This window comes from Mytilus californianus, unplaced genomic scaffold, assembly GCF_021869535.1.
Source record: "Mytilus californianus isolate M0D057914Y unplaced genomic scaffold, xbMytCali1.0.p SCAF_8, whole genome shotgun sequence".
Classification (NCBI taxonomy): domain Eukaryota; kingdom Metazoa; phylum Mollusca; class Bivalvia; order Mytilida; family Mytilidae; genus Mytilus; species Mytilus californianus.
In genome coordinates this window covers 108,676,319-108,689,905 of record NW_026262734.1, presented here as the reverse complement: position 1 = coordinate 108,689,905, position 13,587 = coordinate 108,676,319, and the positions used below count along the sequence as shown (strand labels likewise).

At 32.4% G+C, this 13,587-nt stretch overlaps 1 protein-coding gene across 1 annotated transcript in view; it reads right to left on the bottom strand.

Moving 5' to 3' along the window:
* Positions 1-12,836, bottom strand: part of LOC127710635 (glutathione hydrolase 1 proenzyme-like) — a 36,676-nt gene extending 23,840 nt beyond the window's left edge. Inside the window, exon 1 of the mRNA XM_052216575.1 lies at positions 12,729-12,836. Coding sequence (XP_052072535.1) covers positions 12,729-12,772 — 44 coding nt within the window. The 5' untranslated portion in view covers positions 12,773-12,836. The remainder of the gene's footprint in view (positions 1-12,728) is intronic.
* Positions 12,837-13,587: the final 751 nt, after the last annotated feature.

Sequence of the window (13,587 nt, the reverse complement as noted above, 5' to 3'; positions counted from 1 at the left end):
GTTTATTTTTATTGGACTTTCTTTTAATTCTTTTTCAACGACAACGCATGTAACTTCTTATTTCTTGTTTGAAAATTCTTCTCTTGGTCATAAATCTGCATGAAATATTTGCCACTGTACGTTCAGAAAACAGCAATCAATCAATCATATCTCCTCTAAAATTGCAGTACTATAATAACTTTAGACATTATCAAATAATTGTTAAAAAATTCGTTTAATTCTTTGATCAGATATAAACACGTCTCGCCACTCTCCTATTATTTCAAATTTCCAATACAAAGAAAAAAAGTATTATTGAATATCAAAGGAAGTAACCCATCAAAGATACAAGGCTTGTGTTTCGTCTACAAATGAAAAACATACGAACACACCCACTCACCTGATTCGCTCGTCCTCACAAATATAAAAATTCAAAATATAAAAACAATTATATACAAAATAAAGGATAAGGTCACCCCGGATGCCGCACAAATGTCAAGGCAACGAACGAGAAACCGGAAAGGACATACTTGGATTCCAAACCGATACCGCTAAATGCCCAGCTGTATTCCTGGTAGAGGAAAGCCGAAAATCCTACAATAAAGCATCTCGGAAAGAAACTACCGATCCATTAGGGGAACAACAGCTAAAACCCTCAGACATCAAATAGATTGGTCTGATAGTTTCCCACATGGAAACTACTAATGGATTCCATCTGACCACATGTCTCAAACAAACCTGAAAATATCTGCAGAAACTTTCCTCAACAAAAAAATATAATCCAAAACATAAAATATAAGATGTAAGGATAACAATATTTATCCATGAAACCAATTTGGCAAGACAATTTCAATGATGTTGAAGGATTCTCTCTGCAAACATTTTCACGTCCGCTCTCATCGGCATGCTCGACTCATCGATCTTTGAAAGAAGAGTGTGCCATATTCCGATGTAAATAAACTACGATTCACACCTCCTGTTTACAGCTAGAGTTCCGTTTTACGATACACTTACGATGATACATAGTGCGTAACTTGCGATCAACTTAGTAGTCCTTTACGATGCCTTTGTGAAACACACGTAACGGGAACGTAGAACCACACGTAAACGGATCGTGAAATGATACGGTGATCGTAAGTTAAGAAGGCTTTGTGAAACGGTGACCAGATCAACACAATTCAGACAAAAAAAAATATACCAATAAATAGGACACAAAAGAACGATCTGATAGTACTAGCATTTTATAACATAGTTCAACATGTTCAAAGTCAGTAAACTTTGATAGATCATACAGAGTGGTGATAGATATGCAGAGTGGTGGTAGATGTACATAGTGGAGATAGATGTGTAGAAAGGTGGTAGATATACAGAGTGGTGATAGATATACAGAGTGGTGATATCTATACAAAGTGGTGATAGATATACAAAATGGTGATATATAAACGAAGTGGTGATAGATATAAAGAATGGTGATAGATATACAGAGTGGTGATAGATATACAGAGTGGTGATATCTATACAAAGTGGTGATAGATATACAAAATGGTGATATATAAACGAAGTGGTGATAGATATAAAGAATGGTGATAGATATACAGAGTGGTGATATATATACAGGGTGGTGGTAGATATACAGGATGGGGATAGATATACAGAGTTGTGATATATATACACAGTGGTGATAGATATACAGAGTGGAGATATATATACAGAGTAGTGATAGATATGCAGAGTGGTGATACATATACAGAGTGGTGATAGAAATACAGAGTGGGGGTAGATATACAGAGTGGTGGTAGATATACAGAGTGGTGATAGATATACAAAATGGTGATAGATATATAAATTGGTGATAGATATGCAGAGTGGTGGTAGATATACAGAGTGGTGGTAGATATACAGAGTGTTGAAAGATATACAGAGTGGTGATATATATACAGAGTAGTGATAGATATACAGAGTGGTGATAGATATGCAGAGTAGTGGTAGATATACAGAGTGGTGATAGATATACAGAGTGGTGGTAGATATACAGAGTGGTGATAGAAAAACAAAGTGGTGATAGATATACAGAGTGGAGATATATAACGTGGTGATAGATATGCAGAGTGGTGGTAGATATACAGAGGGGTGATATATATACAGAATAGTGACAGATATACAGAGTGGTGATAGATATACAGAGTGGAGATATATAACGTGGTGAGAGATATACAGAGTGGTGGTAGATATACAGAGTGGTGGTAGATATAAAGAGGGATGGTAGATATACAGAGTGGTGATAAATATACAAAGTGGTGATAGATATACAGAGTGGAGATAGAAATGCAGAGTGGTGGTAGATATACAGAGTGGTGATAAAGGTACAGAGTGGTGATAGATATACAAAGTGGTGATGGATATACAGAATGGTGATATATAAACGAAGTGGAGATAGATATACAGAATGGTGATAGATATACAGAGTGGTAGTAGATATACAGAGTGTTGATAGATATACAGAGTGGTGGTAGATATACAGAGTGGTGATAGATATACAAAGTGGTGATAGATATACAGAGTGAAGATAGATATGCAGAGTGGTGATAGATATACAGAGTGGTGATAGATATACAGAGTGGTGATAGATATGCAAAGTGTTGATAGATATACAGAGTGGTGATAGATATACAGAATGTTGGTAGATATACAGGGTGGGGACAGATATACAGAGTGGTGGTATATATACAAAGTGAGGATAGATATACAGAGTGGTGATAGATATACAGAGTGGTGATAGATATACAGAGTGGTGGTAGATTAACAGAGTGACGATATATATACAGAGTATTGATAGATATACAAACGAGAGATAGATATAGTGGAAATAGATATACAGAGTGGTGATAGATATACAGAGTAGTAATAGTTATATTAGGAACTTGTTGAATGTCTTATAGTGATGGCAAATACATGTTGAATGTCATATATCTAAAGCAGGTACTTGTTCAATATCCTATTGGTAAAGTAGGTACTTGTTGAATGTTCTATATAGTAGTATATAACAGGTACGTGTTGAATTCCTATTGTTATACTAGGAGCTTGTTGAATGTCCTATACTTATAGCAGTTCCTTGGTGAATGTCCCAAAGCTATAGCAGGTACTTGTTGAATGTCCTATAACCATAGATGGTACTCGATGAATGTCCTATTGATTTCCCGTGTGGGTTATGTTTACCAGAAGTAGAGGTATGCATGGTATCTAAAATTACCCATAGCACTAGACCAGTAAACGTTTTGAAGCATTAAGGTAGAAGGTGTCTGGTTTGTCACAACGACCACCTGAACTATTACCGGCTGTCGGCCATGATAATAGAGGTAGAGATAGAGTTAGGCATTGACCTCTAAAATGGACCAAATCATTTATATATTTAAAAATTATAAACCAAATTCATGAAAGAATCCCACACAGTGATTTTTTCTGAGACTTATTTTTCGACATTCCAATACACTATGACAGCATGTTTGTTTTTGTCTCGTAAACACCACAAAGGACCTACTTTGAGCACAAAAAAACACAATGTAGCAGAAAGGACCACAAAGGAGTTTATAAGAGCACAAAGGACCTTATAATCACTGTTTTGTAAGGAAATAGTATTTTTTTAAATCTGTATTTCAGAAATGTCAATATATGCTTTGCTTCATCAAATTTTATTTTGGACAAAAACAAAGAATCTACAGAAATGTTCTTACTTTATGAATCTTAATTTGCTGTGAGGAACAAAAAGTGCACATGGTGCAATAAAAAAAAAAAAAATGCAATAAAGAAAAAGGTGCAATAAAAAAAGGACTGTACAGCTGTCTTTTGGGTATATGTTTCGTTGGGCTGTTTGATGAAACAGATAATATACCTGTCTAGATAACCTCGATATGTAATTGTAATAAAAGTATATCATCATTCCGTGAAATATATGGCCGTGAAGAATATATTTATGAAAAACTCTCTGAACTTTATACCTTCTAATAAAAATTTGACAAAATGGTTTCTATTTCTCCCTTTTTTACATCAACAAACGATGAACGATGTCTTTGGTCGTCGCTTGTGTAAATGTTTATTAAATAAATATTATTGTATTTGATAAAGTTTATATGTTTTTAAAGACTGTATTTTTTTACACCGAAATTTTAAAAATGTCATGTTTCAAATACTATCATTCAATACACTAAATATAGTTGACCTATTGCTGATAAATTCTAAAAAACAGACTTATTGCATATAGTATTAGTAAAATTAAAAAAGAAAACATTATTTTGTGCATTCGTCGACTTTGAAAAAGCGTTTGACACGATTTGGCGAGACGCAATGCTTTTGTATGTATAATGTTATTGTAAATATGTATCAAGGTACTTAGTCATGTATGTATTTCATATAACAATTCCGTGTCTGATTTTTTCCAATGTAATAACGGGGTTAGACAAGGCGAAAATTTATCGCCTTTTCTTTTTTCTCTATTTTTGAATGATCTTGATTCATTTTTCCAAACCTGTAATATAGAGGGCCTAAAATCAGTCTCAACAGAGCTTGAAGAAAAACTTGACATATTTTTAAAACTTTTTATTATTCTGTATGCTGATGATACTGTGTTGATGGCCGAATCCGCAACTGAACTCCAAAAACTATTAGATTGTTTTCTAGATTACTAATACACAGATGTATGGAGGCTAAAAGTAAATGTTGATAAAACAAAGGTCGTGGTTTTTTCAAGGAGACGACCATCATGTAATTTTCAATTTTTCTTTAATGAACAAAAACTGGATATCGTTGATGAATTTAACTATTTGGGCATAATTCTAACAAGAACAGGTAATTTTAATAAAACGAAGCAATTAAATGTAGAAAAGGCTACTAAGGCTTTTTACGAAGTGTTAAGACTAGGTCGTCTACATAATCTTTCTACATGTAGTCAGTTGGACTTATTTGATAAAATGGTGAAATCAATATTACTGTACGGTTGTGAATTATGGGGTATTGGAAATAATGAGTTAATTGAAAGGGTACAACTAAAATTTTGTAAATTATTATTAGGTCTGAAAACATCAACACCCTCTTACATGATTTATGGGGAGCTTGGAAGATATCCTATAGACTTGGACATAAAAACTAGATTGATCTCATTTTGGAGGAAATTAAATTCTGGTAAAGAGACAAAACTATCATATACTTTATATGAATTGTGTTATCACATGTCTATTAATGACAATGTGCATTTTTCATGGTTAAACAGAGTAAAGGCTATTTTAAATGAATGTGGTATCCCCAATGTGTGGGAAACGCAATCTTTTATGAATTGTAAATGGTTAGTTTCATTCATCAAGCTCAGACTTAAAGATCAGTTTGTACAAGTCTGGCATTCTTTGCTTGAAAACTCACCAAAAGCACTTAATTATAAACTTTTTAAAGATTTTTTTGGAAAAGAAGATTATTTTGAAATTCTTGGGAACAAACTGTCTATTGATTTTTGTAGATTTAGGACCACAAATCACAAGCTCCCTATTGAACAGGGTAGATGGAATAATATAGTTAGAAATAATATATTGTGTCTTCTATGTAATAAAAATAACATTGGTGATGAATTTCATTACATATTAGAATGCAAATACTTTGAAGAAAACAGGAGACATTGTATGTCACATTATTATTTTAAAAATGCAAATACTGTTAAATACAAGCAGATTATGTCTTCAAAACACAAATCAGAACTGATTAAACTTTGTAAATTTATAAAGATTATCAACACAGGTATATGTGCTCCTGGCTAAAATGTACTTCATATATTGTCTGAGCAATAGTTCTGTTTGTTCTGTCTTATTGTAAATATTGTACATAAATGTCTTCTCTATACCCATGTATAAAGTTTATTGAGAATAAAGATAAAGTATGAGAAAAAAAGACCAAAACTCAGAAACTTAATTTTGACAACTGAACCATGAAAATGAGGCCAAGGTTAGATGACACCTGCAAGCTAGACATGTACACCTTACAATCATTCCATACACCAAATATAGTAGACATATTGCATACAGTATAAGAAAAACAGACCAAAACACAAAAACTTATCTATAACCACTGAACAATGAAAATGAGGCCAAGGTCACATGACACCTACCAGTTGGACATGTACACCTTACAGTCCTTCCATATACCGAATATACTTGACCTATTGCTTATAGTATCTGAGATATAGACTTTACCACCAAAACTTAATCTTGTTCACTGATCCATGAAATGAGGTCGAGGTCAAGTGAAAACTGTCCGACGGACATGAGGACCTTGCAAGGTACGCAAATACAAAACATAGTTATCATGTTACTCATAATAAGAGAGAAATTATCATTACAAAAAATCTTAACTTTTTTTTCAAGTAGTCACTGAAACATAAAAATGAGGTAAAGGACAATGGACATGTGACAGACGGAAACTTCGTAACATGAGGCATCTATATACAAAGTTTGAAGCATCCAAGTCTTCCACCCTCTAAAATATTAAGCTTTTAAGAAGTTAGCTAACGCCCCCCTATGTCGAGCTTTCTGCGACAAAAGTCGCAGGCTCGACAAAAATCCAACTGATTGTCTAAAAAGATCCTTCCTTAATTATAATCAAAGAGACAGTTTTTTTATCACTGGATTGTGCTTTTATGTCTTGTGTTAAAATATGCTAGTTTTCGAGTCAAAAGATATTATTAGAATAAAATGTAAGGGAAAAAGATTGAACAGAAACCATAAGAATATAAATCTTTCAAAATTTCTTTTTCGTGCATGAATTAAAATATTGTTTTGAACAGTCTTAAACAAACTTTTATTACTTTTTTCCTGTTATGTGAACATTTATTGGGGGCAGTTGTTATATATTAGCAATATAACAGGTAAAGCTTTGACAATCTTGTCACATGTAATTACATTTACCTGTAAGAATAAAACATTTTGGTACAAGATTTAGAAACAGAACGAAGAGGTTTTCTCCTGTTTCTTAGCCACGGGTGTCATTCGGTTTATCGAGAGAAATGATAGTGAAAGAATATCTTACGGTGGTCAAGTATTGCGAGACGATCGTGAAAGCTCTGGTACCGGATCGTGAATGTAATTAAATGTAAATTCTACTTCAGAATGTGTGAAAAAATCGCTGAATTTTCAAAATGCGGAACAAATCCGAACAAAAAAATATGTGTCTGTCAAAATGATTCAACTTCCTCAACATTACTGTGCAATAAGATAAAGAAAATATGCAGTACTTTATGAAAAAACACAAAAGGCACAATGCATGTCTATGGGATTAATTTAAAAAACACGTTTTTTGTACCTATAATGGTCATATTTCAATATATCATGATATATTTGAAATTTAATCTTTGTTGTGTCCGAAAGTACAGTAAAATAAAAGTATGCTCTTCCCTTAAAATCGTTCATTTGTTTATGAAAACCTTGAATTTTGTTGATTTTTTCATCAAACTTGATCGTGATAGATCAGGCAACGCATTATTTTGATCGTGAAAGATAATGCGTGACCAGACTTAATAATCAGAAATCAATATTTCTTTTACCATTTGATATACCTGCAACTGGTTGAAGCCTGTAACTTTTTTGATAAGAACGAATATGAAAGCTATCATTTGTTTTTTAAATTCAACACTTTACCTCTAATGTTAAAAAAATTTAACTTAAAACGTGTCTAAATCAGTGTAAAAAATTCAGCTCTGAGAATCGGACTAGCACAAATCAGGCAGACCGCCATTATCTAGCCAATAATATTGGTATGCAACGTTTAAACCAAAAAGTTAACCATCAACCAAAAACTTATAGCAAAAACAGCATCTTTCATGAAGTATTTGAGATTGAACGATAACCAACATTTTGTTTGTTATATGTATCTTTGTATAAGAAATATTGAATTGAAATGAAAAAAATATACCATTCAAATAAAAAATATTGCATTTGAATGACAAATTATACCATTTGAATAAAAAATATTGCATTTAAATGAAAAAATATACCATTCAAATAAAAAAATATTGCATTTAAATGAAGAAATATGCCAATTAAATTAAAAATATTGCGTATAAATGAAAAATATTTAATTTTTGCAACCAATACCATGCCATAATCTTGGGTGTTTCAAAGCACCATTACTTTATTATTTGGTGTTTCTATAGAATATTTTGGAAACTTGAGGTTACATGCCATGATGGTGACTAAAGCTTGTACACAGGTAAAAAAAAGAGGGGAAAATTCGATTGGTTAACTTACAGTGATGGTTGTTTTCTTAAATGCAATGAAATGTTATGTGAAATTTCTTCTATAGTACTGGACAGGATGAAAAGTGCAAATTTAACAAAGACTAATAGGGGAAAATCAATGGTGGTATTACACCAAAAGAGAACCGGAATGAGTCATGCAAATCCAATATTTTCTATACCAATTAAAAATATAAATGATCATATAATTAAATAATGATTTGAACGTTTTCGTAGCATCAGATCTTTCACCATCCTTTTCACGATCTTCAAAAAGCGGTATATGCGATCTTTCACGATCCAAAAAATCACTTTTTTGTAAATATTTCATTTTTTGCAAACTTTCTCATTATGCTAACACAAGATAACTTTAAGAACCATTTGAATCTTTAAAATGGAATGCAATTTTTCAAAGAAAAGTTGTTTGGTTATTCGAATTATGAAACATATCTTGTTTGTTTACATATTTTATGTCATTGAAATGTCGAGGAGCAATCTGCCTTTTGTAGTTTTGTAAAACTGTTTACTTTTAAACATTGATTCAGATACTGATCATAATGTTGAACCATTTTGACAGACAGTTTTAATTTTCTGTAAATTTGTCCATATAATTCATTAAATTAGATTAGTAATTGACCTTGCATATGTCTTCTCGGTAAGATTTAATTCACGATCCTATACCAGAGCTTTCACGATCCAAATCGCAATACTTGACCACCGTTAGGTAATCTTTCACGATCTTTTTTCTCGACATACCGAATGACATCCGTGAAGGAGGAGGGAAGTCAATTATTTAGTTGATATATATACGGCAGTGTAAAGATGAATAAATTCATAAAATTGGCGCAATTAGATGGGTTTTTTTTTTTTTTTGGCGCAAATGATGCCTATGTTTTTTTAATAAGAGTGGCGAAAAAGTAGCATTGTCGCAAATAAGTTGTGGCGCAAATGATCGAGTTTATTTTTTGGCGCAAAAAAATGTCGCCCACAATAGGATAATCCCGTACAAAGAACATGGATTATATTCATTCATAGCAATTAAGACACATCAAATACATCAATTCCTTTTGTCTAGAGAACTTTGCTATGTTATAAAACTGAAAATATATCACTGACTTTGTTGACCTAGTCTATACTATTGTAGCTTGTCAGATATTACATAATACATAATGAAATCATTGTACAAATCTTTGTGTTAAAGTTCTTTGCACTCCATGGGCCCTTCAGTAACTATAAACGATATTTATCTTATAGGAATAAATGGGACGTATAATTGGACTATTTTCATACATGTTTTGTCATTGTCAAACAACTGAATTTGAATTATACAACAGCGTTCCAATGGTACAATGAAAGTCTAGATGCGTTTACAATGGAGATTATATTTCAAATTATAGAACTTTCAGTTAGGACATATAATATAATATATAATGTCAAAGATCTTCTTGGTTTACCGATGCACTGAAAAGAACATTGTGTTTCTACTTTAAAAAATATATTATACCACATGTTTCAGTATATGTATATCAGTGGTTTCTCAGAACATGGAAATTTTGATTGTTCGAGCAATCAGTACAGTGTGTCAAATGGATACATAATCTTTTTAGAACTATTTTAGTATCTCTGCCCAGACATAGATGGCCAGATTTGGCACATATTTGCAGGATTTGTTTAAAGGGTTTTCTCTGCCCAGACATAGATGGCCAGATTTGGCACATATTTGCAGGATTTGTTTAAAAGTTTTTCTCTGCCCAGACATAGATGGCCAGATTTGGCACAATTTGTTTAAAAGTTTTTCTCTGCCCAGACATAGATGGCCAGATTTGGCACATATTTGCAGGATTTGTCTAAAAGTTTTTCTCTGCCCAGACATAGATGGCCAGATTTGGCACATATTTGCAGGATTTGTTTAAAGGGTTTTCTCTGCCCAGACATAGATGGCCAGATTTGGCACATATTTGCAGGATTTGTTTAAAAGTTTTTCTCTGCCCAGACATAGATGGCCAGATTTGGCACATATTTGCAGGATTTGTTTAAAAGTTTTTCTCTGCCCAGAGATAGATGGCCAGATTTGGCACATATTTGCAGGAGTGGTTTAAAAGTTTTTCTCTGCCCAGACAGAGATGGCCAGATTTGGCACATATTTGCAGGATTTGTTATGCTTCTCACTGTAGAGGTTGATTATGCCTTCTTAATTAGTTTTATTCGAGCGCTATTAGTGAGTCTTGTAAAGTTGAAACCCGTGTCCCGAATAAGAAGTAATAATCCCTGTTTAACCCATTCACCTTATAATGTACATGTTTTAAATCAGGAATCTAGACATTATACATCAATGGATTTAGTGGGGGTGACTTACAATTCCTATCTCCTTCGTTCATATAATCATAAATACTTCACACATGTATGTTTCAATCTCCTGAATTTAAAGTTTCAGATGTAATAAATGGCTGACTTCTATATTTTTGTTACAAAGAATTTGGATAATTTTCCTAGCGTACATATAGTTAATTGGATTATTACATGATATTTTTCAAATCAGATGTACCTTTAGTCTTCGGTTATGATATCAGCCTACGAGCAGAATCCTCGAGGGCTTATATCGACTGAGGGCTGATAATACATTTGAAAAGACTCAATAGACATTAGAAATAACGTTAATTTGTTGTCATTTACTCACTATAATACCGTAAAATTCATAAGTTATTAACTCTAATCATGTGATAATGAAATTCTAATAACAGGCAATCCCTCCCCTCACCAAATATTAAGACGCAAGTGCAAAGGTTTGACAATTCCCATACACGGTCGGTAAACCTTAAAATATATACTAAGTATATATATTTCGTAAAGACGGATGTAAACACATTGATCTGACCCAAATTACTAACAATTTTTTTTTAATCACACACATTTTTATGTGACTCGGTAACGTTCTGCATTGTTATGTATCACATAGCTATACAGTTATTTTAATAGACCTCAAAGTAAAATATCTCAAAGTTTAATGTCCTGTTTTCAATTTGCTTCTTATCTTGAAAACTATTATAGATGAAGAGAAACTTTTAATATAAAAAAATATCAACAAGACTAGATCTGCAATAAAGTCAACATTGCCTAAATCGTCATATATGAGTTATTTCCCTTATTTTCCCACTCATTTTGTCATGTTTGCCTATTTTCTTATAGAGCTATAATAGATAGAGAAAAAATATAAACATGATCAGTAAGGCAGGGTCTACAAAAAGTCAAATGGCAGAAATCGTCAGACTACTCTTGTATGAGTAATTGTCCTTAAACACAGTTTTTACTAATTTCTTGAATTTTTGCCAATTGTTTTGAAACCTATAATAGATAGGTAGAAACTGTATACAGCAAAAATCCTCAGCAAGACACGATCGACATATGTATCAACATTGAAAGAGAAGACTAATTATAGGATGTTATTGCCCTTAATTGAGGATGTTTACCAATGGGTACGTTTTTGCCTTTTCTTTTGAAAACAATAAGATAGCAATAAAATTTAGAATGGAAATGGGTAATGTGTCAAAGAGACGACAACCCGACCAAAGAGCAGAATAAATGTGTATTAGTTCAGTGAAAATGGACTTCACACTAAACTCCAAAACATATAAATGAACTAAAATTAAAAAAACTTGTATTACAAGACTAACAAAGGCCAGAGGCTCCTGACTTGAGACAGGCACAGAAATGCACCGCGGTTAAGTATAAAGGGGAAGATCATTACAAGTCTAACACAATGAACAAATAACATTTATAAATATTTAAGACCAATGATATGATGTGCTACTTTAAATGAAGCAAAATATAAAAATGTTCGTACAGTGCACTTAAAAAACGCAATAAAGATACAAGGTCAATAATTAAGTACGTCAGATGCGCGTTTCGTTTCCATAACACTCACCAGTGGCGCCAGATTCAAAACAGTTGGTAAACTGAATCAAATACGAATCTGAAGAGCATTAAAACCGAAAATTCCGAAAATGTGTACTAATAATTTATCCTTTCAGAATCTTAGGAATTATTGGTATTATTTCAAAAACGCACACCATCTGGTCGTGATTGTTGGACAATATCCTAATCAAGGAATTATGTTTAACGTCCAGTGGTAAATATAACATGCTTCCTCGTGACAGGATTGTTTATTTCCAATGGCCTCAAGTTATTTATGTTTGATGCACGAAAAATGCAGTTACTTATAATCCTTCAAAGTTCTAAACTTCGGATTTCAACAGCATTAACGTCAGTATTATGTCAATGCAAGATAAGAAAATGTCAAATTTTTATTCAATTTGCGAAAAACATTTAATTATGCGCACGTTTATGTAAAAATATTTCCTTTGAATACTTTCGGTTGTAAATTGGAATTAACATGTGTTTTGATATGTTACTGTTTATATTGACTAAATCATAAGAGAAACTTTAAGAAAAACACAACCTTTAAGTTGAAACGTTAAATACGAACCTCATTCTGCCGTTTTTGTCAATGTGGTTCAATTTGTACTCCATCTAACAAGATAAGGTTTAAAAATATCAATAAAAAAGGACGAGTATCCATGTCATCTCTACTATGATGACATTTAAAAATATACTCAACATACTAGAAAACGCACCATCATTATTCTATTCTCTGAAGGAAAAAATAAATGCTAACATCTTCACAATTATCACCATGGCAAAGAATCATGGAAGAGTTTCATTTATTCTGATTTTCCGCTAAAATTAAGAAACAACGCACACATGAAATCCCTGCGTCTTCATCTCCATATTATTTAATTGTTTATAGCATTTTCTCTTTTTGATATTGTTTTCCCACATTTCTCTATGTTTTTTTTCATATTTTAGCACCCATTTTTTCTCTTTTTATTTATTTTGCCATTTTTTTTTCAATTCTGTAAACCTGAATCATAAATCAGTAAAAAACTGTAAATAACAAGAGATGTATTATGATGTGATGTTCGCTCATTGGATGATCATTTTCTTTTGATGCAAATTTAAATCAGATTATCCAAATGGTTTTTTTTTTATATAAAAGGATATTTTGAACAGGCATCGACAAAACCCAGTTTCACTTGAAGCATAGCATTCGTTTACCGCAGATTGATCTTGTTGTAAACATTGGAAAAAAACTAGAATTCAAATCTATCAACCGGAAGCATTGAAGACACCAAATGAGATTTTACGCTTCAAAGAAACCAATAGTCTGTCATGTCTTGTATTTTGGGCAAATATTATTAGTTACATAGTGTGCTAGTGACCTAATACAGTATATATGGGTCAGTAAATTCCATATGGGGTGAGAGCGAAGCTCGAATCCCCATATG